The following is a 26563-nucleotide window of genomic DNA, read 5'->3' on the forward strand; positions in this document are numbered from 1 at the left end:
TGCAGCGATAGAGTCTGATTTGAGAAGACTTGCTTGGCTGCTGTCTCGAGATTTTACACTGCCTATTAGGGCCAGCCGTCCGCCAGATGCGTCCATTCAGCATGTTGCACCGATAGCTACCCAGAGTCCACCGATAAAACTACGTAAGATGAAACTTTTATCTATTTATTTCTGAAATCCATATATACCTGAGTCGAAACAAGGCCCCGGGAGTAGACAACATTCCATTAGAACTACTGACGGCCTTGGGAGAGCCAGTCCTGACGAAATTCTACCATCTGGTCAGCAAGATGTACGAGACAGGCGAAATACCCTCAGACTTCAAGAAGAATATAACAATTAACAATCCCAAAGAAAGCAGGTGTTGACAAATGTGAAAATTACCGAACAATCAGTTTAATAAGTCACGGCTACAAAATACTAACGCGAATTCTTTACAGACGAATGGAAAAACTGGTAGAAGCCGACCTCAGGGAACATCAGTTCGGATTCCGTAGAAATACTGGAACACATGAGGCAATACTAACCCTACGACTTATCTTAGAAGAAAGATTAAGGAAAGGCAAACCTACGTTTCTAGCATTTGTAGACTTAGAGAAAGCTTTTGACAATGTTGACTGGAATACTCTCTTTCAAATTATGAAGGTGGCAGGGGTAAAATACAGGGAGCGGAAGGCTATTTACAATTTGTACAGAAACCAGATGGCAGTTATAAGAGTCGAGGGGCATGAAAGGGAAGCAGTGGTTGGGAAGGGAGTGATACAGGGTTGTAGCCTCTCCCCGATGTTATTCAATCTGCATATTGAGCAAGAAGTGAAGGAAACAAAAGAAAAATTCGGAGTAGGTATCAAAATCCATGGAGAAGAAATAAAAACTTTGAGGTTCGCCGATGACATTGTAATTCTGTCAGAGAGAGCAAAGAGCAATTGAACGGAATGGATAGTGTCTTGAAAGGAGAATATAAGATGAACATCAACAAAAGCAAAACTAGGATAATGGAATGTAGTCGAATTAAGTCGGGTGATTCTGAGGGAATTAGATTAGGAAATGAGACACTTAAAGTAGTAAAAGAGTTTTGCTATTTGGGGAGCAAAATAACTGATGATGGTCGAAGTAGAGAGGATACAAAATGTGGATTGGCAATAGCAAGGAAAGCGTTTCTGAAGAAGAGAAATTTGTTAACATCGAGTATAGATTTAAGTGTCAGGAAGTCGTTTCTGAAAGTATTTGTATGGAGTGTAGCCATGTATGGAAGTGAACATGGTCGATAAATAGTTTAGACAAGAAGAGAATAGAAGCTTTCGAAATGTGATGCTACAGAATAATGCTGAAGATTAGATGGGTAGATCACATAATTAATGAGGAGGTATTGAACAGCACTGCAGAGGAGAGAAATTGGGGCACAACTTGACTAGAAGAAGGGATGGGTTGGTAGGACATGTTCTGAGGCATCAAGGGATCACCAATTTAGCATTGGACGGTAGCGTGGAGGTAGAGTGGAGTATATTTAGGCCGTCAGAGACCGAATGGTTCAAATGGCTCTAAGCACCATGGGACTTAACATATGCGGTCATCAGTCCCCTAGACTTGTTGTTGTTGTTGAGGTCTTCAGTCCTGAAACTGGTTTGATGCAGCTCTCCATGCTACTCTATCCTATGCAAGCATCTTCATCTCCCAGTACCTACTGCAACCTACATCCTTCTGAATCTGCTAAGTGTATTCATCTCTTGGTCTCCCTCTACGGTTTTTACCCTCCATGCTGCCCTCCAATACTAAATTAGTGATCCCTTGATGCCTCAGAACATCTCCTATCAACCGATGCCTTCTTCTAGTCAAGTTGTGCCACAAACTCATCTTCGCCCCAATTCTATTCAATACCTTCTCATTAGTTATGTGATTTCGAAAGCTTCTATTCTCTTCTTGTCCAAACTATTTATCGTCCATGTTTCACTTCCATACATGGCTACCCTCCATACAATTACTTTCGGAAACGACTTCCTGACACTTAAATCTATACTCGATGTTAACAAATTTCTCTTCTTCAGAAACGCTTCCCTTTCCATTGCCAGTCTACATTTTGTATCCTCTCTACTTCGACCATCATCAGTTATTTTGCTCCCCAAATAGCAAAACTCCTTTACTACTTTGTCTCATTTCCTAATCTAATTCCCTCAGCATCACCCGACTTAATTCGACTACATCCCATTATCCTCGTTTTGCTTTTGTTGATGTTCATCTTATATCCTCCTTTCAAGACACTGTCCATTCCGTTCAACTGCTCTTCCAAGTCCTTTGCTGTCTCCGACAGAATTACAATGTCATCGGCGGACCTCAGTTTTTATTTCTTCTCCATGGATTTTAATTCCTACTCCGAATTTTTCTTTTGTTTCCTTTACTGCTTGCTCAGTATACAGATGGAATAACATTGGGGAGAGGCTACAACCCTGTCTCACTCCCTTCCCAACCACTGCTTCCCTTTCGTGCCCCTCGACTCTTGTAACTGCCACCTGGTTTCTGTTCAAATTGTAAATAGCCTTTCGCTCCCTGTATTTTACCCCTGCAACCTTCAGAATTTGAAAGAGAGTACTCCAGTCAACATTGTCAAAAGCTTTCTCTAAGTCTACAAATGCTAGAAACGTAGGTTTGCCTTTCCTTAATCTATCTTCTAAGATAAGTCGTAGGGTCAGTATTGCCTCACGTGTTCCAGTATTTCTACGGAATCCAAACTGATCTTCCCCGAGGTCGGCTTCTACCAGATTTTCCATTCGTCTGTAAAGAATTCGCGTTAGTGTTTTGCAGCCGTGACTTATTAAACTGATAGTTCGGTAATTTTCACATCTGTCAACACCTGCTTTCTTTGGGATTGGAATTATTCCCCTAGACGTAGAACTACTTAAACCTAACTAACCTAAGGACATCCCACGCACCCATGCCCGAGGCAGGATTCGAACCTGCGACCGTAGCAGCAGCGCGGTTCCGGACTGAAGCGCCTAGAACCGCTCGGCTAGAGCGGCCGGCCGTCAGAGTTCATAGTACATAAACGTGACGTGATGGGCAACAAAGGAAGCCCCTTTAGCCAATATGTAAATGATGCCGTACGTAGAGTATGATGTTAAAATCTTCCATCGATGGTGGAAAAGGTAGGATATGAGTGTGTCGACAGTTATATGCGAAAATCGAACTGATACCTCTGACAGTAGAATACGGGTACCGATACTGCCGTTGCTAAGATTATAGGGTAGGAAAATTTCAAAGGTGGTAGTATGGAACAAAATAAGTAAACAAGTCCAGTAGATGTATACATTAAGGGCATGAGCACTTGTTCATCATCGCTTCTGTGAAACACATTTCTTCTATGAACAAGTGCTCATAACTCTTAAGGTATGCATGTTAGGGCACATGTTCACTAAACTTGTTTTTACTGTTTTGGTGCCTACTGCCACCTCTCAAAGTTGCCAACCGTACAAGCAAGCCTAGCAACAACAGAACCGATCGTGTTACATCACATAGCACCGTCAGAGGAAACCGAACGATTTTCGCTTATAACTTAGACTCGGTGGTTCCCGACCAGAGTCCGTTACCTCAGATTGATACATTTACCCTTCTTCATCGTCCCTGAAAGTTTACAAGATCATCATGTAATGATCTTTCACGTAGGAATGTCGCAGCTCCGGAAAAATGTAGCGAAATGCAGGAAGACTGACGTAAATGAACTCAACTTGTTGAATATATGTAGTTGAAAGATCCACTATTAATCCGTTACATTTTAGACTACAAAGCATTAGAAAAAGCGGCCCGGCCACAGTTGTACGAAAGGTTGTTTCATTGGCTGAAATTCAGTGGATGAATCCTACAGATATTCACTCGAGAAGAAGGCGCCTTACAAAAAGCTCGCTTTATTGTTCCTTGAATACTGTCGAAGTAGTGATAGTGAGTTTGAGACCCATAACAGGTAGCATTAATAACAGAGATAGATAAAAAGGAAAAGAATGAACAGCTGCGCGTTTCGCAACGAGGAGGGTCGGAATTACGCAACGTAGCGCGACTCCGATGTCGGTATGTAAGCACCGAGAGGCAGGCAAGGGTTTAGTATGGCATTTGTGTCTTTTCCTTGTGCGTATGGTAAATGCGTAAAGGTGATCTATGTGATCTACGTCGACGTTATTAGCAGATGAGTCCAAACAGGACTAAGTTGCTGTTATTCTTTTCTTGGCCGACGAACACCGGTAGACATCCATCAGAAATGAAGAACGTGTATGGGGCACCATGTCTGTCGAAAACCAACATGGTGGAATAGAGCGCCACGTTCAAGCTAAAGAAGGTCCGGATATCGCAAATGACGTATAGCAGGAGGTAGGTCAACTTAAGACGCAGACACTACATCACCGTCGTATACACTACTGGCCATTAAAATCGCTACACCACGAAGATGACGTGCTACAGACGCGAAATTTAACCGACAGGAAGAAGACGTTGTGATATGCAAATGATTAGCTTTTCAGAGCATTCACACAAGGTTGGCGCCGGTTACCACACCTACAAGGTGCTGACATGAGGAAAGTTTCCTACCGATTTCTCATACACAAACAGCAGTTGACCGGCTTTGCTTGGTGAAACGTAGTTGTGATGCCTCATGTAAGGAGGAGAAATGCGTACCATCAGGTTTCCGACTTCGATAAAGGTCGGATTGTAGCCTATCGCGATTGCGGTTTATCGTCTCGCGACATTGCTGCTCGCGTTGGTCGAGATCCAATGACTCTTAGCAGGATATTGAATCGGTGGGTTAAGGAGAGTAATACGGAACGCCGTGCTGGATCCCGACGGCCTCATATCACTAACAGTCGAGATGGCAGGCATCTTATCCGCATGTCTATAACGGATGGTGCAGCCACGTCTCGATCCCTGAGTCACAGATGGAGACGTTTGCAAGACAACAACCGTCTGCACGAAGAGTTCGACGACGTTTGCAGCAGCATGGACTATCAGCTCGGAGACCATGGCTGCGTTTACCCTTGACGCCGCATCACAGACAGGATCGCCTGTGATGGTGTACTCAACGACGAACCTGGGTGCACGAATGGCAAAACGTCATTTTTTCGGATGAATCCACGTTCTGTTTACAACATCATGATGGTCGCATCCGTGTTTGGCGACATCGCAGTGAACGCACATTAGAAGCGTGTATTCGTCATCGCCATACTGGCGTATCACCTAGCGTGATGGTATGGGGTGCCATGGTTACACGTCTCGGTCACCTCTTGTTCGCATTGACGGCACTTTGAACAGTGGACGTTACATTTCCGATATGCTACGACCCGTGGCTCTACCCTTCATTAGTTCCCTACGAAACCCTACATTTCAGCAGGATAATTCACGACCGCATGTTGCAGTTCCTGTACAGGCCTTTCTGGATACAGAAAATGTTCGACTGCTGCCCTGGCCAGCACATTCTCCAGAACTCTCACCAACTGAAAACGTCTGGTCAATGGTGGCCGAGCAACTGGCTCGTCACAATACGCCAGTCACTACTCTTGATGATCTGTGGTATCGTGTTGGAGCTGCATGGGCAGCTGTACCTGTACACGCCATCCAAGCGCTATTTGACTCAATACCTAGGCGTATCTAGGCCGTTATTACGGCCAGATGTGGTTGTTCTGGGTACTGATTTCTATGCACCCAAATTGCGTGAAAACGTAATCACATGTCAGTTGTAGTATAATAATTTGTCCAACGAATACGCAATAATCATCTGCATTTCTTCTTGGTGTAGCAATTTTAATGGCCAGTAGTGTAGTCTCTCCCCATCCAATTATCACGCCTTCCGTCACTTAAAAGTAGACCTCTACGTGTTGACGAACCTGTCGACAAGGATGCCCAGCAGGACTTCTTCCCGCAACAGGAGACTTGTTTTTCCAAATGGATGTCTTCAACCTGGTGGGTCGGTGGTATTATTGTCCCACTGATAACGTAGATTCTGGGCAGTATGGACTTCGAACGGAAACATTTTATCGTTCTTTTTATCACAGAGATGCTCATCGAACTCTGGAAACAGATAAACTTCAATGAAGGCGTTTCATGGAAAAATCAATACAAAAAGGTCTCATTCCAAGTGAACGCCAGTCTACTTGGGGACCAATTCGTTGAGATTCCATGCCTTGCCCATCCTGTGACACGTGAATCAGCAAACGGATTCCTTTAATAAACATAACATGACAGTTACGTCTAATTAAATTGTTACTCAGTGTACTGCGTCACGAAAACTTGTTTTCGTGATTCTTGCAGACAGTACGCTAAAGATTTTAGTAACTACATGTAATTGAACATTAATCTTCCTTATGAACAACTGCTTTGCTCAAATCTTGCGTTTACAGTTTAAGTCGACTACACTGACTTATTACTGATAACGTACTTCTTTCTGTAGATCAAAACTGAAGAAACTGAAAACATGTAGGAAATTAAGGAGATGGGATCTGGATGAGTTGAAAGAACCAGAATTTATTGAGAGTTTCAAAGGGAACATTAGGAAACGATTGACTACAGCAGGCGAAAGGAATTCGGTAGAAAATGAATGCGTAGCTTTGACAGATGGAACAGTGAAGGCAGCAGAAGATCAACTAGGTACGAGGCCCATTCGGAAAGTAAAGTCCGATCCGGCGCGAAAAGGAAACCACAGTGACAACCTGACGACACTTTGCACAGATGTGTTGGGCAGTATGTCTAGTACGACCGTCGATCGCGTCTCGTCTCTCTTTACAGTTCTGAGCGCACGGTGAGTACGTAAAGATGCCTAGATAAAAAGTATATACCGCCAAGTATGAGGGCCTGTGAGAGATTTCGCCTGATGTCACGCAGCCCAGACAACATAGCTGTAATGCGTATCCTTCTTCATGACAATTCTTTGCAGCACACTGCAGGGGCAGTGGGGACGCTCCCGCTTCGTTTTCGGTGGGAAGTGTCTGCTCACTCACCATACAGCCCGGACGTGGCCCACTCTTATTTTCAGCTCTGATCAGATGAACATTTTGACACAGACAATGAACTGTAGACCAGCTTAGAGAATCGGTGGAAAGTACAGGCCGCTGACTTCTATGACGATGGTATTGGAAAGTTGGTACAATGCTACGACAAGTGTCTAGGTCGGAACGGCGACAATGTTGAGAAGTAGCTGGAAGGTGTAGCTAATAAAACATTGGCCGTTGCTAATAAAATATTTTTGACTTTCACAGAGGTTTCCATTACGCGACCGATCAGACCTTACGTTCCGAACAGCCCTCGTAAAAAGACAAGGCCTAGCGGAAATCTTTGGATATCACAGGAGATACTGAATTTAATTGATGAGAGGAGAAAATTTAAAATACAAATACAGCAAATGAAGCAGGCATAAGGGGATAAAAACGTCTAAAAATGACATTGACATGAAGCGCAAAAAGGTAAAGCAAGAGGACAGATGTAAGGATATAAAAGTATATATAACTAGGAGAAAGATTCCGCCAACAGGAAAATTAAAGAGCCGTTTGGAGGAAAGAAAAGCAGCTGTATTAGTATAAAGAGCTCATATGGAAAAACAGTACTATCCAAAGAAGGGCAAGCTGAAAGGTGGAAGATGGAAGGAGCATACAGAGGGTCTGTAGAAGGAAAATGAACTTGAAGGCAATATTATAGGAAGGGAATGGGATACAGATGAAGATGAGAAGGGAGATATGACATTGCATGATGATTCCGAGAGAGCAGAAAGACCTAAGCCAATAGAAGGCCCCTGACTATACAAAATTTGCTCTGAACTACTGCAATCCTTGGGTCAGCCTGCCATAACACATGTATTATACCTTTTGCGCAAGAGATAAGAGACAGGCGGAATATCTGAGACATAAAGGAGAATTTCAAAGAAAACAGATGCAGAAGAAAATGAGTATTACCGAAGTATCGGTTTAATAAGTCATCGTCGGAAAATACTAAGACGAATAATTTACAGAAGAATGGGAAAGTGATAGAAGCTAACTTCGGGGAAGATCAGGTTGTACTCTGCATAAATATAGGAACACGCGAAGAAATACTGATTTCTCATAGAAGACAGACTAAGGAAATGCAAACAGGTTTTTATAGCATTTATAGATGAGGAGAAAGCTTTAGACAATGTCGACTGAAATACAATCTTCGTAATTCTGTAGGTATAATAGGTAAAATAAAGGGAGAGAGAGGTTATACAGTACAGAAACCAGACGGCAGTTATAAGAGCCGAGGGGCATAGAACGGAGGCAGTGGTTGGGATGGGAGTTGGACAGGTTTGTAGCCTTTACCCGAAACTTTTCAATGTGTGCATTGAGAAAGCAGTAAAGGGAGTCAAAAAATTTTGGAGATGTAATCAAAGTTCAGGGAGAAAAAATAAAAAAAATTTCAGGTTTGTCGATGACATTTTAATTCTGTCAGAGACAGCAAATAAATTGGAAGAGAAGTGGAAGGGATAGACCATATATTGAAAGGATGATATACGATGAATATTAACAAAAGAAAAACGAGAGTAATTAAATGTAACAGAATGGAATCAGACCATGCTGAGGGAATTAGATTAGGAAACGAGACACTGAAAGTAGTAGATGAGTTCCGGTATTTGGACAGCGAAATGACTGATGATGGCCAAAGTAGAGAGGATTTAAAATGTAGACTGGCAATGGCATGAAAATCGTTTCTAAAGAAGAGAAATTTATTACCTTCGAATAAAGTTTAAAGCATTAGGAAAGATTTTGTCCGGTGTGTAGTCTTGTGTGGAAGTGAAACGTGGTCGATGAACAGTTCAGACAAAAAAGAATGGAATGTTTTGAAACGTGGTACTACAGAAGAATGCTGAAGATTAGATGGGAAGATCATGTAACTAGTGACGGGGTACTAAAAGAGAGTTGGTGAGAAAGGAAAAGTTGTGGCATAACTTTACTGAAAGAAGGTATCGGTTGAGAGCATACATTCTGAGACATCATGGGATCACTATTGTAGGGAAGTGTGGTGATAGGGGGGCGCCAAACTTGTAGGAGGAGATCAAGAGATGAATACAACAAGCAACAACACACACTGTGTGTGACGATATTTGACAATAAGACGTATCAGTACCACAAATAGCAGATGTAGCGATTGCCTGCTCTTTCGTAAAGAAAGCGTATTGTCTCTGTTGTTAATGTTCGCTTTTCCATGTTCAAATTATCTTTTTCTGATACAAATACTATTCTGAAGAACGATAGCAAAAGAATACTCACCAGTTCAACAACTTTGATTAGAAAAGATGGACTCCTGATAAGATCCGTAACTGCCATTTCTGAAAGAGAAGATATTTAGTTATTAAAGCAACACATTTGTAAATCTGAAGCCTTTTTTTAGTTTTCCTTCTTACTTTTCTCAACAAATTTCAAAAGATCAAGTCTTTAAGTTAGATTGTAATACAGACAGCATATTACATTGTATTAGACAGTGGACATCCTTAAGAGTTGGTTAACTCTTGTGCTAAGATGTCTGCTCAACAGCAGGGCGACTCAAAAAGGGGAGGGCTGTTCATTGCAAGTAACATCGGTATAAGATTAGAGCCCGTTAAACAGTACTACAAAGCCCGCACGTAGGGAAGTCAAACACCATATGGGGCATTTTTTACAGCGACGCCTTCATGACGAGTGTCGATACAGTGTTCTCTTCACAACTGGATTAGTCCATAAAACGTACTAGTGAGAAGCTTGGAACCACGATGAGAAGTCTATTCGAGCTCTTGGTCACCTCAGCTTGCTTTTTGTTCCGTTTAAACTACTATAAGCAGAAGGACGTAATGGTTGTCGAACGCACAGTACCATCTGCGACAGAGAACGTTTCTAATCAGGTCATACTAAAGCCGACGTAAATCCATCTCTGATTGAGTTTATGAAATATCTAAGGTCACCCCATTCTAGATCCACCATGGGGTGAAACAAGATGGGACTTTCCATTTCAGATGTTCTAGTTGTAATGCCACTTCCTCGGACGAGAAATAAAAAGCACAATACCCCAAAGATTTCCCCCCAAGTCCCAAATTCCCAGAAAAGTGAATAAGCGAACGAAGTTCCATTTATCACAATTATTAGGACAATAACAAGTAATTAAATCAGGAATCTAAGACTTGACGATTTCGCAATCTACGAAAGAAAGATTAAATTTCAGTAAAATTAAAATCAAAATCATAAAAAAATCGCAAAATTTGCATAAATTATCATTAGCAAAGTAGAACCAACGATCCCAAAGAATACTCCGTATGAGTAATGACTAAGTATAATTCAATGCATTGTCACTACGTCACGAGAGTTAGCCGAAGCAGGTCATATACTTGAATGCTCATACATGAATAATTGCGATCTGTTATGACGCAGTCATACGATCTTGTGACTAAAATATCACGGCATTAGAATTTGAACGGAGGACTTTTACCTACTAGAATAAAGTGAACTTTTAATTAGATAATTGAACTAAACATTACTTAGACAGTGATTTAGGCAACGAACACTGATAGACAATTTTCATTCATAATAGCCAGTAGTTTATGGAACTTCAGTGATAGGTCCGAAGCATATAATTTAAATCCCCCCAACACCTGGGAAAGTTTTCTTCTCAATACTCGGTTAGGAAGTGACTGATATTGTGCAATAAAACACCCTCTCGTGTCAAGTCGTGCATTTGCGATTTAAAAGTCTATCAAATTTTTGACATGAAACTCCCGAGTAATAATTACGGGCAGCGATAATATTTGACTGTAGCGCTCGGCGCTTGTGTAGAATCCTTGACTCAAATAACAAGCCCACTGTTACAATTTCTTAGATACTTGAAATTACGACCAGCTTGTAGGGAATTTGTTCTGGATCTGACTGTATTGGTTTTATCATTAATATTTCATCATTAATCAGTTAAACATCGATAAGAACGATTAATTACGATTGTTGGTGAAGTAAATATCTCAAGCACGTCGACATTTCGGTTCAGCACTGTTATTTTGTGTAACGTCGTCTTCATAACTTGATAACGATCTCAACACTCTACCGACTGTCGCCGAGTTTTAGCCGAGGCCAAGTACAAATCAAACCAAATCATCAATAATAAGAGGCGTTATATAGTGACATACAAAGGTGATGGCCCCCGGGATACTTTGTACGTGGAAAACATACACACGTTAATTTATAAGCTGCTCCATAACGTTTTGTTTCACCATCATGACTTATTCGTGCTGTTAAATCGTAAATCTCTTTCTCAGAACTCTCTTGACGACATGAAAGTCTACGTATTGACACCTGCGCAACGAATGTTGAAGTAATCCCTCTTGTCAGTGCAGTTTACTAGAGAAGATTGATCCTGCAATCGTGATCGGGGCGGCACGCCTTCTCTACATGAATCACTCTGTTAAGGAGAACTGAAAAGGCATTTCAAGCTGACGCGATGAGTGCCTTGCCGCTGAACGGGAGGATTGTAGGCATAGTGAGGTATCCACCAAATTACTGTGCACCACAGTGTTGTCATTCGGACAGACAACAGACTATCTGAAGACACTGACCAGGGGTCAACACCGCAGATGATAATCGCTACCTAGAAGTTATGGCTTTTACGTACCACTAGGAGAATACAAAAGAACTACACACGACCTTTCTAAACCAACTAGGAAGGCTTTGTGGACCCAGAGAATGTTCAACAGACTGTAAAGAACAAATCTGGACTCTAGGCTTTCTTTACAAAAAACTATGCAGTCCTTGTCCAGAACTTTGATCTGTGAAGAACGTGATCAAGAGAACATTCGGAGGAGGAGGAGGAGGAGGAATTAGTGTTTAACGTCCCGTCGACAACGAGGTCATTAGAGACGGAGCGCAAGCTCGGGTGAGGGAAGCATGGGGAAGGAAGTCGGCCGCGCCCTTTCAAGGGAACCATCCCGGCATTTGCCTGAAGCGATTTAGGGAAATCACGGAAAACCTAAATCAGGATGGCCGGAGACGGGATTGAACCGTCGTCCTCCCGAATGCGAGTCCAGTGTGCTAACCACTGCGCCACCTCGCTCGGTGAGAACATTCGGAATGCAAAGTGTATCAGGAACGTCAGGTTCTCTTCACCGCACATTGCAGAATCTATCTGCCGCCGGACGACAGTTGTAAGAAAGTGTGGGGATGGTCGCATACGAGGGTTGGAACTTTAATGGTGGCAACTATTTACAGCTCGTACAAAATAGATACGTGTTTCAGAGTTTTTCTGACCTTCAAAGTAGTCACCAGCATTGTGTATAACTCCTTATCAGCGATGTGGAAGTCGTAGGATATTCTTAGCAGTGCCAGTTGTGTTGACAGTTCGAGCGGCGCGGTCTATTGGCCGACGAATTTGTAGCAGTTCTGAAGCGAATGTCGTTAAGTGTTTCTTTTAGTTTAGAAATCGAGTTGAACTTACGAGGGCTTAAGTCAGTGGAGTGCAGTAGGTGGTATAGCACTTAGCAGCCTCATCAGGCAAGCAAATCAGTAACAGCTGCACCGTACGTGCTTGACCATTGTGCTGCAAAATGATGGTCAGGTCCTGCAGAAAGTGTCATCACTTTTATCTCTATGGTCCTCATTTTTGGAACGCAACCTACGACCAGCTGAGAGACAGTAGTGATGACACTTTCTGCAGGACCTGACCATCATTTTGCAGGACAATGCTCAAGCACGTACAGTGCAGGCTGTTACTGATTTGTGTGCCTGACGAGGCTGCTAAGTGCTATACCACCTACCGCACTCCCCTGACTTAAGCCCTCGTGAGTACAACTCGATTTCTAAACTGAAGGAAACACTTAACGGCATTCGCTTCAGAACTGCTACAAATTCGTCGGCCAATAGGCCGCGCCGCTCGAAATGTCAACACTACTGGCACTTCTAAGAATATCCTACGACTTCCAAATCGCTGGTAACGGGTTATACACAATACTGGTGACTACTTTGAAGGTCAGTAAAACTTTGGAACACGAATCTATTTCGTACGAGCTATAAATAGTTGCCACTATTAATCTTCCAACCCTCGTACTAATGTGCTACTCAGGTACATAGGAGAGGATTCTACCAGGATTTGGTTAGTCAAGTATGCAAATCGGAAGTCAGTCAGCGCTACGAAAGGGGAATGTGAAGATCGTGCGTTATGGGGCAGAATCCTTTTGTTCAAACCCACAGTCAACGCTTCGGAAATGGCTTCCTTGTTCAGCACACGCGTGCAACTAGGCCTCCTTCTAGACTCCTTCATGCGGCAGACAAGAATGAACGGAACGCAATGTCCTGTCGTACTTGCTGACGTCTGAAACTTGCGGTGCGCCATCACCGAAACTTTCCCTCACACTGGATGATCTAAGGAGTGGAACAAGCTTGAGCGATAACGTCTCGATCATCTTATGGATAGCACGTCAACGAGTATTACAGCACGTTATAGAGTACGAGGTGGGGCAACAGGACTTTGAGTGTTACCCGGTAGCAGATGTTGATTTTGGAGGTGTGCTGTGATGAACACCTTCCATTAGAACCTCATTCTTTGCAATCCTGGAAGCGAGACCCCCTTACTACACACACACACACACACACACACACACAGAGAGAGAGAGAGATAGAGAGAGAGAAAGAGACGTGCACGTGGCACAAACATTTTTTTAGGAGTTTGCTTACATACACCGAGTTGCCAGCATGACTTAGAAGGTGACGTAGTCTCTGTAGAGCGAAAGCTATGTCGGACAAAGAGACGATACCAGTAGAGCTCAATACTCAGTGGAAAAATTGAAACGCAATGCTTATAAAAACCAGCACATACGACATGATTTCCTGTGGTCAACGCCAACACGAAGGCAGGTCGAAGGAGAGACTCCCCCAAACCATGGAGTAGGAGCTTTGCGTGATGAGTGCAACGAAAAAGATCGACAGGGTCCTAGGACGGCATCACACGAGACGTGCGAGCATCCAGTTTTTTTCTTTATTTTTTTATTTTGTTCGAGGGCGTGACTAGAAGTAATGCCACTGAATTCTTTATGTGAAAAGTCTCTGAGCTTTTTAAATAAACCGCAGTTAACATTCTAGATGTTTATTCTCCGTATCCACATATTTCCACCCCTCTGCCGTTGGAGGGCTTTTAACATAGCGGTGGGTAACGTAGCTATATCGGTGTGTCAGAAACAGCGTGCTAGTTTCGAATTCGAAGAGTTTGTTCACACATGAAGAACACTCCCCTCCAGCGCTATAATGCCTAGACACACACGAGCTCAGCAACATCTGCAGTGGTCTGACGCCTTGGATTCACTGCCATCGATCATCCTCAATACAATCCCGACTTGGCTCCATCATCGAGGTATTTGATAGTGACGAAACTGTGCAAGCAGAGGGGATGTTTGGCGGTATCAGTAAATTCGTAGGGAATGTCTTGTTCGTCGGCAGAGTGACTACGTTGAGAAATATTTATGTGGACATGAAGAATAAAGACGTAGATGGTTAGGAAAGTTTGTTCTATTTAAAATGCTTTAAGAGTTTTCGCTTAAAAAATCCAGGGACATGAATTTTCAGCCCGCTGTAATATGTGTTTGTTTGAAATTACACTACTGGCCATTAAAATTGTTACACCACGAAGATGACGTGTACAGGCGCGAAATTTAGCCGACAGGAAGAAGATGCTGTGATTTCCAAATGATTAGCTTTTCAGAGCATTCACACAAGGTTGGCGCCGGTGGCGACTCCTACAACGTGACGACATGAGGAAAGTTTCCAACCGATTTCTCATACACAAACAGCAGTTGATCGGCGTTGCCTGGTGAAACGTTGTTGTGATGACTCGTGTAAGGAGGAGAAATGCGTACCATCACGTTTCTGACTATGATAAAGGTCGCATTGTAGCCTATCGTGATTGCGGTTTATTGTATCGCGACATTGCTGCTCGCGTTGGTGGAGATCCAATGACTCTTAGCAGAATACGGAATCGGTGGGTTCAGGAGGGTAATACGGAACGTCGTGCTGGATCCCAACGGCCTCGTATCACTAGCAGTCGAAATGACAGGCATCTTATTCGCATGTCTGTAACGGATCGTGCAGCCACGTCTCGATCCCTGAGTCAACAGATGGGGACGTTTGCAAGACAACAACCATTTGCACGAACAGTTCGACGACGTTTGCAGCAGCATGGACTATCAGCTCGAAGACCATGGCTGCGGCTTCCCCATGACGCTGCATCACAGACAGGGGCGCCTGCGATAGTGTACTCAACGACGAACGTGGGTGCACGAATGGCAAAACGTCATTTTTTCGGATGAATCCAGGTTCCGTTTACGGCATCATGATGGTCGCATCCGTGTTTGACGACATCGCGGTGAACACACATTGGAAGCGTGTATTCGTCATCGCCATGCTGGCGTATCACCCGGCGTGATGGCATGGGGGCCCGCAACTCGTGGTCGTGCGGTAGCGTTCTCGCTTCCCACCCGGGTTCCCGGGTTCGATTCCCGGCGGGGTCAGGGATTTTCTCTGCCTCGTGATGGCTGGGTGTTGTGTGATGTCCTTAGGTTAGTTAGGTTTAAGTAGTTCTAAGTTCTAGGGGACTGATGACCATAGATGTTGAGTCCCATAGTGCTCAGAGCCATTTGAACCATTTGATGGCATGGGGTGCCATTGGTTACGCGTCTCAGTCACCTCTTGTTCGCAATGGCGGCACTTTGAACAGTGGAAGTTACATGTCAGATGTGTTACGACCCGTGGCTCTACCCTTCATTCGATCCCTGCGAAACCCTACATTTCAGCAGGATAATGCACAACCGCATGTTGCAGGTCCTGTACGGGCCTTTCTGGATACAGAAAATGTTCGATTGCTGTCCTGGCCAGAACATTCTCCAGCTCTCTCACCAATTGGAAACGTCTGGTCAATGGTGGCCGAGCAACTGGCTCGTCACAATACGCCAGTCACTACCCTTGATGAACTGTGGTATCGTGTTGAAGCTGCATGGGCACCTGTACCTGTACACGCCATCCAAGCTCTGTTTGACTCAATGCCCAGGCGTATCAAGGCCGTTATTACGGCCGGAGGTGGTTGTTCTGGGTACTGATTTCTCAGGATCTATGCACCCAAATTGCGTGAAAATGTAATCAAATGTCAGTTCTAGTATAATATATTTGTCCAATGAATACCCGTTTATCATCTGCATTTCTTCTTGGTGTAGCAGTTTTAATGGCCAGTAGTGTAATATTGGTAAAGCTCTGGATGTGTTTCGAAAATTTTAAACCATATTCATGCCACTAAATTTCATCCAGTTGGGGAAATCTACTTGTTGTCTTGATGTACACTTAACTCATAATGTTATATGAATTTTGATGTAACCAAGCTTTGCCCGCTGCCAATACGAGGAGCGTTCAATAAGTAACCCGATTCATTTTTTTTCTCGGCCAACTTGGGTTGAAAAAACGTGGAATTTGTTGTGGGACATCGTACAACATTCCCGCTACAGTCCGTGCGGTTTAATGAAGTTCCGATATGTGGCGGCGCTACATGTAGCGTTCAAAGTGGCATGCGTGACGAAGGTGCGTTCCAAGCAGAGAACTGTAATTGAGTTTCCTTTGGCGGAAATCTAGAGTATAAAAAATATTCGTAGGCGGTTGCATAATGTCTACGAAGGCCTAACAGTGAACAGAAGAACGATGAGTAGTTAGGCGAGGAGTCTGTCAACATCGCAACAAGGTCGCACGAACCTGTCCGATTTCCTGCTTGCCGGCCCGCATCACACTCCTGTGACTGCTGCAGTGCTAGAACGTCCGGACACTCTCATTGTAGATGATCGACGGATGACAATCACCGTTAAAGTCATAGCGATGGGATTCTCAAGGGTTTATTACGTTTGACGTCCAATCCCATTAAGGTAAGGCCGTCGCACTCGAGGGAGATTATGTTGAAAAATAGGGTTTTATAGCCAAAAGAGTGGGGAATAACACGGTATATTGAAATCCTGAATAAAACCAATCTGCTTTCAGAATAAAATGCGTTTCATTGCGTATTGATTACCCCTCGTATTTCCTCTGTAAACGGTTCAGCCATCTTCGGTCCGAGGTGGAAAGAGTCAGAGTAGCTACGGGGACAGTACCGTTATCCTTGAGAGTTAACTATTGCCATTGCCGGGTTCCATACTATGTCAAGTTCAGTCGTGTTGACGATGCTGACTCTGGCAAAATGTGGAATACGGCGGAGTTAACGCTCATAGACAATGGTACTGTTCCCCTGGCGAAATTTTTTTTTTAACAGCATCCTTCACAGAAGGTAAGTGCCGCTTATGTGCTGTTTCTTCCGCAGTTACCTGCCGCGCACTTTACTCGTCCTGCGAGTATGTAAGGTGGGCGACAGTGCTGTTCCGTCAGTCTTAACGGATAGCTCCGAAGATAGCTGAACGATTTACAGTCGAAATATTACCCCCGGACAAAGTTTAATTACAGCTTAAATCCCGTTGTTTTATGAAATCATCGGATTCTAGTGAAATTTTACATGCTTGCGTGAAACAGATTAGATTGCAGAGCTATAATTACATCAAATAAATTCATGAAGGTGGCTTCTAAATGGTAGACGACCTCCAATATTTCGTGTTGGATTATACTTGGACTCAATAATAATTTCAGAGCCGCGTATCACGTACTTCTAAGACTTCCAAAAACAAAAGCTTCTTATGTAAAGAAAGTAATTACACATTTTCCATTTAAATCTGTTGTCCTATTCTTTCTCTTAATCATTTTAACTATTTTTATATACACATCCTTTCATTACTAAGAGAGTTACTAAAATCATGTTACAGAAGTTTAGTAAGGCTAGTTGCCCTAGATGTAACCACAACATATGCCAGAGTCAAACGAAGCTGAACGAATTACCTGGCATACTGCTCTATTGTGAATACGTGTTTATCCAGACCGCTTTCGGTCCTTTACCTTCATCCAGGAGGAACGAAAAACAAAAGCATTCACATGACGTGAGAGTAGCTCCATTATTGCAGCCACAATTATTGCGCCCAACAAAAGCTTTCTGATTGCGTTGTGCACAGTAACTGTGACTGCAATAAGGATGTTATTCTCGTGTTGCGTGGTATATGATATATGAACGCTTTTGTTTTTTGGTTTTTTCTGGATAACGGTCAACCATTGAAACCGATCGGAATAAATACGAATTGACAGTTTAGCAGTATGTCATGGATTTGCTTCAATATATTTCCACTGTTGACTGTCGCCTAAAAAGTATTTTCACCATTTAAATGGTTCAAATGGCTCTGAGCACTATGAGACTTAACTTCTGAGGTCATCAGTCCCCTAGAACTTAGAACTACTTAAACCTAACTAACCTAAGGACATCACACACATCCATGCCCGAGGCAGGATTCGAACCTGCGATCGTAGCGGTAGCGCGGTTCCAGACTGTAGCGCCTAGAACCGCTCGGCCATCTCGGCCGGCTCACCATTTAAAGTACGAAAGCATGAGGAGAAACGATAATTCAGTATCAGTTAGGAAGAGGCCATTTCACGTCTTCTGACTGCTACAAAGAACAAGAAATTGTATAAATGTCGCCAGTGCTTCCGCTTTACAAGTTTTCCGTCACTGTACTGCATGTGTAATTGAAGGGGAATTTTGTAACTGCATCGAGGAGTTTTTGAAAGGGAGAACGAAGCACGTTATCTTGGACGGAAAGTCATCGACAGATGTACAACTGGTCTCAGATGTGCTACAGGGAGTGTGTTGTGTTTCTTGCTGTTCTTGTTGCATATTAACGGTCTTGTAGACGATATTAGTAGTAACCTCAGATTTTTTGCTGAGAATGCAGTTATCTATAACAAGTTGGGGGTTGGGTTGTTTGGGGAAGGAGACCAGACAGTGAGATCATCGGTCTCATCGGGTTAGGGAAGGATGGGGAAGGAAGTCGGCCGTGCCCTTTGAAAGGAACCATCCCGGCATTTGCCTGGAGCGATTTAGGGAAATGACGGAAAACCTAAATCAGGATGGCCGGACGTGGGATAGAACCGGTGTCCTCCCGAATGCGAGTCCAGTGTCTAACCACTGCGCCACCTCGCTCGGTTATCTATAAAAAGTACAGTCTGAAAGAAGCTGCATAAATAGTCAGTCAGATCTTGATAAGATTTAAAGGTGGAGCAAAGATTGGGAACTTTCTTCAAATCTTCAGAAATGTTAGGGGGTAGATTGAAAGTGATGCTTCCGAATTTTTGTGTGTGAAAACTCTAAACGTTATTGACATTCTGCATCTATATTCTTCATGTCTACACATTTCCTTCCAACATAGTCACCCTGTCAATGAACACATTCTTCTCAACAAGGGACTAGTTTCTTGATACCGCCAAACCTCCCCTCTCCTTGTACCGCTTAATCATGATCAAAGTGAAGTCCTCTGTGGTGTTATTTAAGTTCGGGCAAAAGACGAAAATCGGATGAGGCCAAGTGGGGACTGTGTGGAGGATGATCGATGAAGTGAACCCAAGGCGTCGCTTTGTTGCAGATGTTGCGGCGCTTGTGTGTGGTCTGGCATTGTTACGTTGAAGGGGGAGATGCTCCATACGTGGACAAACTCTTCGAATTCGAAATTCAATAACTGCAAGCTGTTTCTCGTGCTCTACATGATTACGTTACACAAAGACATAGTTGCACGCTACAACTCGGAACCTTCCAGCGGCAGAGAGCTGAAAATACGTAGGCATGAATAATACTGTAACAGACGTTTATAACATTTGTTTTACTTAAAAAAAAAACAAAAAAACTTTTATAGCATTCACATGAAGAATTCGGAGGCATTACTTTTCAGCACGTCCCCCTAAAGCTGTGCAGTTCAGGAGACGAAGGAAACGTAGTATACTGTGACTATAAAATCAACGATTCACAGTTGGAATCAGTCAACTCACACGAACACCTGTAAAACTTTGGAGGGATACGAAAAGGTATGATGACATAGACTCAGTGATGGGTAAAGCAGGTGCTAGACTTCGGTTTATTGGTAGACTGGGTAAAATGGATTTAGTCTACAAAAGAGATTGCTTACAAATCACTCGTCCGACCCATCCTAGAATATTGCTCAAGTGTTTGGGATCCGTACCAAATGGGACTGACGTATACAAAGAGAGGCGACACGAATAGTCACAGGTTTGTTTGATCCGTGTGAGATGTCACAGTAATGCTCAAGAAACTGAACCTGCAGGTTATTAAAGATAGATGTAAGCTATCCTGAGAAGCCTACTTACGAAGTTTGAAGAACTTGCTATAAATGACGGCTCTAGGAACATACTACCACCACACCCCCAGCCCCACCAAGTTTCGCTCCGCCACGGATCCTGAGGATAGGATTAGAGTAATTACAACATGCCCGGAGCCATTTAAACAATCATTATTTCCGGGCACCGTACGTGAATCGAAAGGGAAGAAAACCTTACAGCCCGTACAATAGGACGTACTTTCCGCCATACACTAAACAGTGGTTTGCGGAGTATAGACATAGGTGTAGATGTAATACCTCATTAAAAACTAGAATTGAATACGTGTTGTTTGACGGACAAACCAGGACGTAAAGCAGCTTTGAAGGTAATGTTTTTCAGTAAAAGTCTTCGTGGAAGACACTGTTATCTTTGTGCTGATACTCGTCTTGATTTTCCAGGATTAAAGAAACAATATCGTATACGAGTGATAAGCGATAAGCTGCCTTTGCCCGGTCGACGTTCTGCAGCACCGCGACTGCTTACCGAAACAGAAATACAGGGCGTCCAGGAAAGTTTACTTCGATTCTAAACAGGTATTACCGTGTGTCATGCCACATGTCTATAATATTATAATATTGCGTTTTTAACGTCTTAGCAACCTCGTTCAGTTTCTATGACTATGTGTTTCAATTAGTGAATTTGCCTCTGGAAGCACCGCAGTCGATTAAAGCGTAAAATGGTGACAGCAATACATGGAAAAGCACAATGTGTTGTGCGCCTCTCTGAGGCAAAAACTTCAACCACGATGAAAGGATGAGTATTGGATGCATTTCTGTTTTCTAAATAAAAGAAGAAAGGCAGCGGAGGACTATCAACGTCTGTAGAAACTGTTGAGAACATGGCGACAGTGTTTACACGATCAGCATCCATAACAGTGAGTTGGCCATCGCATCAGCTCGATGTACAAAAGACCCAACGTAATGTTTCTACTAGGCGGAGCACCACATCAGTCGACAACACGAGTCAGGGCGTCTTTGGATGAAGAACTGCTGTACTGATGCACTGGGATACCCCTATCCCATGGCCACCAACTTTGTGAGAGTACAGAATATGACGGCCGAGCAATCCTTACAGAGGCACTCAGAAGCCCGGATTCATCACTATCGTCGATCTGACGTGCAACTGGTGATGACAAGGACCATAAAGAGGCGGCTCACAGAAAAAGAGCTCACCTCACGACGCCCCTTTCGCCGGCTACCATTGACCTCCGCACACGAACAAGACCGTCTGCAGCGGTGTCCGGCACTTTCGGCCTGCTATGTCGTTGACCGGAGTGGTACTGTCTTCAGTGATAAGAACAGTCTACATTTGATTCAATTTTCGTTCCACATACCCAAAAATGAGACGATTCTCGTGGGCTTGAAACGTGTCAGAAAGTATAACATAAAAAACATAGAACATCTGAATATAATACTCACTTACCTGGTCATTTGTCAGGAGATGGTAATAATGCGTGACTCCATTTATAAACTGTAAATGCTACTATTTACACAATTAATACATTGTCAGAATCAGACATAGTGAAGCGCTTTTAATAAATATATCAGACACAACATAGCTAATCTTGGCTGAATTCTAAGAGATGTTTTTACTTAAGTTGGTCTAATAGTATCCGTTAAGGAATTCAGCTATAGAGTAGAAGGAGCTGCCTATCAAGAACTCTGTCAAACCCTGTTTGAACCGTGCTTTATGTGAAACCAGCTTTTTAATGGTTGCTGGCAATTTACTGCAAATGTGTGTTCCTGAATATTCGACCATTTTTGGACCAAGGTAAGTGATTTTAGGTCGCATGTGGATTTCTCTTATTCCTAGTACTGGTACTATGTGTTCAGCTATTGGTTGGAAATAGAGACGTATTATTTGCAACTGATTTCGCTAAGAAATAAATATACTGAGAAGCAGTGGTTAAAATACCTAGTTCTTTGAACAGGTTTCTACATAATGTTCTTAAATGCACACCACAAATGAGTCCTTTTACGCGTTTATGAACTTTAAACACTTTTGCTCGGTTTTGACGAGTTACCACAAAATTTGATCCCTTACGACATCATAGAATGAAGGTAAGCAAATATATGTCCTACATCTGTCATTATTCGCATTGAAAATACAGACTTGTTTAGGCGCTTCAGTAATTCAGTGGTGTGCCCTACCCAAATGAATTTATTATCCCAGGTATTAAACACTGTCCACGTCTTCGATCTGCATATCTTCATATGTTGTACACAAGCTGGAAGGGAATCTCTCACAGGTTCTGATCTGGGTCTTTTCACTGTTTAATGACAGTGAATTAGCTTTAAACCATTTGTAATATCAGTGAAAATTTGATTAGCAGCCATTTCTAAATGGGTACTTGTCTTGCTACTTACTGCAATGTTTTCACCATCTGCAAATAAAGCAAACTTAGCATTTGACAACAGACGAGAGGTAATTAATGCACACAAGAAAAAGCAACGGACCCAAGAAGGAACCTTGAGGAACATCACATGTAATTAATTCCCATTCAGATGAAGGCCGATTGCTTACTCTACATGTATTTCGCAACGACTCCCTTTCTTCCTGTTAGGTAAGACTCCAATCATTTCTTGGCACTGCTGGTGACGCCATAATATTGTAACTGACGTAAGAGGACGCTGTGATTCACACAAAGCCTTTTGATAGGATACAGAAAATGCCAGTAGCCGCTAATTTCTTATCTAACGAGTTAAGTAAATTTTCACTATACGTATAAATAGACTTCTCTAACCATAATAAACCCAAAACTGTAACTTGGACGATGTATTATTTGCAGGCAGACGCTTAAGAAGACACATGAACGTAATCTTTTCAAATATTTTTGAAATAGCAGGCAAAAATGAAATTGGTCGATAGTTTGACGGAAACTCTTTGCCCTCCTTTCTTGCAAAGAGGCATAATTTCAGCATATTTTTTCCAGTCTGGAAATGTTCCACTGATAAGATATTGATTACACAAATGACTTGAGACAGAACTGAACTCACCTAGGCACTCTTTGATTAAATTCGCTCAAATCTGTATTGGCCACTGCCCAAACCAATTTGTAAAATTTTTTTGTGGGGAGCATGGGGGCTATGTAAGTAGGCTGTTTAGGTTTTTTTTATTGGTAACGCCACCTCTGTATGAAAATCACTGGCTGTGCTGTGTGCAGTCTGTGGCTGCTTTGCATTGTTGTAATACTCGCCATTGTAGTGTTAGGCAGCTGGCTGTGAACAGCGCGTAGCGTTGCGCAGTTGGAGGTGAGCCGCCAGCAGTGGTGGATGTGGGGAGAGAGATGGCGGAGTTTTGTAATTTGTCATGAACTGCTATATATATGATGATATCAAGGTGAATACATTCTTTGTTCTCTATTAATATCTTTCATTTGCTAACTATCCCTATCAGTAGTTAGTGCCTTCCATAGTTTGAATCTTTTATTTAGCTGGCAGTAGTGGCGCTCGCTGTATTGCAGTAGCTTGAGCAGCGAAGATTTTTGTGAGGTAAGTGATTTGTGAAAGGTATAGTTTAATGTTAGTCAGGGCCATTCTTTCGTAGGGAATTTTGAAAGTCAGATTGCGTTGCGCTAAAAATATTGTGTGTCAGGTTAAGCACAGTCGTGTACTATTATTGAAAGGGGACGTTTCACGGTATCTAAGCACAAGAATACTTAAATTTTTAAGGATTCTGCGATGGATGCTGCTTCTTTGGGAGACGTGAGTGTTAGTTCCATTTTACTGAGGTTATTTCTAAAGACTGGTCTCAGATATTCCATTGCACTGTTTACTGAACCTGATAACCCCAAGCTGATGAGTCCGCTTTGGACTGAGCTCCACTCACCAGCGGAGCTGTGTCGGGAGACACCCCGGACGTCGGTGGGATACCAACCCGATTGTCATACGGCCCGACAACCAGGAATGTTGAACTGGGATGCCATTTCATTTCATTCCATAGAAAGACTTGGAATGCCATTTCATTTCATTTCATAGTAAGAGTCATTTCATTGTCATCTGCGGCACCCTTACAGCACAGCAGTACGTCGATGATATTCATGCCAAACACGATCTTGACCAACACCGTCTGTCCCCAATTAGAGAACGTTTACAACATTGTCGGCAAGACCATCCAACCAGTCTAATGCCGCAGTTGGAAAGAATCAGGCACGATATCCCTCAGAAGGATATCTACGTATCTTACAACAATGCGAAGCCGAATAACTGCTTGTATAAGGGGCAGAGGTGGACCAGCTCGTTATTGACTTGCTCAGTTTGTGAAGCTCTTTTTCTTGAATTAATAGTACACTTTTTTCTGAGACCATTTGTTTGTCTGTACATGTACCGATTTCCGTCACATTTGGATAATTTGTTCGTAGTGCGTCGTTTGTTTCTTGTCTTACAGTGTATTATAGGAAAAACGGGCATCTTTTAAGGGCAGCATTTCACCACTGCGAATACTGAAGTAAGTACTTGATTAGTGTTCACGGTAACCTGATGGATGAGCCAAATTCATGATACGAAAAACGTCGCAGAACCACCTCTGGTCTGAACTAAGCCTCCACATACACTTCAGACACTCAGGTTCGAAAACCTTATTGGGCCTTAGATGCATTCAACGCCTTGAAATCAGGCAGCTTTCTTATTTAATAAAATATACAACCTATGTCCATCAGTATGTTTATTAGAATATCGTGTAAAAATCTGAAGTAAATCGATCAAGTACTTTTCGAGAATTTTGGTAACAATGATAACAGTGACTTGTATTTGTATAGTACCATAGCTTTGGTGATGGACACTTTCAAACACGATAGTTTCTCCTATTATGACTTGTCTCTACATCGATCCCTCTTGCTGCGCCTATTACATAAAACCATATGTAAGACGTCGTGGTCTCCTGACCTTCATTGCTTACATATTCCGCCCTCACAATCATATTCCACACATCAAGAGGCTTCATTCGAACCCAAACTCGATAAGATAAAGTCAATGTTGTATGAATTCATGAAACGATATGCAGATAACTAGTAAATCGCAAATACTCGAGGCTGGCGTACACACACACATTCAAGACAAGACGGTCGCAGGGGCTTTTAGTTCGGGAGACGCAAACCGCACAACAGGACACCGGTCCCTTCAGAGGACGAGTCAACCCCGACCGACCGTGGAGCGGACAGCGTTTGCCCGAGTGAAAGGTATAATGACCCAGTGTTTGGCTTAAAAGCAAATTCCACTACATTGTGTGGGAGCGCCCAGCCTACACATTCGTTACAAACATAGCACGCAGTTTCAGAGATTTTCACAGGGAGACAGCAAACGCCAAATGCCGATGCTACAGATTTCCGGATTGGTCGCCTTAAACAAAACGTCACTCTCCCATTTTAGAAGAGCAATGCTGATTTGCAGACGATATTCCTGACGCCTTGAGCTGAAGGAGTAATGGAAGACACCGAATGATATACCCCTTCACGTCTGGTGTGGAGAGGGGCTGTTCCGTTGTCACTCTTGGAGCGGGAACACTTAACGAGAGCGTGTGCGCTCGTACATGTACTCAAAGAGCGAGGAACAAATCTCTCCTCAGTACTTCACTGGGAGAGCACCTCTGTCAAGAGCAAATCAGAGTGCGACTCTATATTGAGTCCGAGCGAATTTTTGAGTGGCACCGTGGTGGACTGGTTATCTGACTGGTGTATCACACCAATAGTTAGACTAGGGGCGAATGGGAGTCCTTGACTTCATCAAGGCGTAGGGAGAGTTTTATTGGCGAAGGTCATTCCAGATAGAACGAGAGTTATCTTATTTGTCAGGAGCGAGCGGCGCAGACAACAGTCATCGCAGCTTACGGTATTGCGCGCTACAGCTTTTGCGTAGCCGGCCGAAGTGGCCGTGTGGTTAAAGGCGCTGCAGTCTGGAACCGCAAGACCGCTACGGTCGCAGGTTCGAATCCTGCCTCGGGCATGGATGTTTGTGATGTCCTTAGGTTAGTTAGGTTTAACTAGTTCTAAGTTCTAGGGGACTAATGACCTCAGAAGTTGAGTCCCATAGTGCTCAGAGCAATTTGAACCATTTGAACAGCTCTTGCGAGTCCCAAATTCCTCCACAACAGTACACAGCCTCGACCATACCTAGCCACATTCTAACAGATAATTATTCAAGTTAAGTAGGTGTGCTCTCAGCCATTCTGCCAAGTCAATAACAATCTTAAACTTTGTATAGAAATTTCATAAGCGAATCCTATACTTAAGAGGTAACTTCACATTCCGAAAAGAACCCAGAAATAACTTGTTCAGTTCATAACTAAAAGTGCCATTGTGATTTCTCAGAATTTTTGCAAAA

The 26563-nt window shown here is 43.1% G+C and overlaps 1 protein-coding gene across 1 annotated transcript in view; it reads right to left on the minus strand.

Moving 5' to 3' along the window:
- Window positions 1–26563, minus strand: part of LOC126203698 (uncharacterized) — a 51487-nt gene that overhangs the window by 16474 nt on the left and 8450 nt on the right. The window contains exon 2 of the mRNA XM_049938067.1: window positions 9246–9304. Within this exon, the coding sequence (XP_049794024.1) occupies window positions 9246–9302 (57 nt within the window). The 5' untranslated portion in view covers window positions 9303–9304. The remainder of the gene's footprint in view (window positions 1–9245; window positions 9305–26563) is intronic.

Source organism: Schistocerca nitens, chromosome 9 (assembly GCF_023898315.1).
Source record: "Schistocerca nitens isolate TAMUIC-IGC-003100 chromosome 9, iqSchNite1.1, whole genome shotgun sequence".
Lineage (NCBI taxonomy): Eukaryota > Metazoa > Arthropoda > Insecta > Orthoptera > Acrididae > Schistocerca > Schistocerca nitens.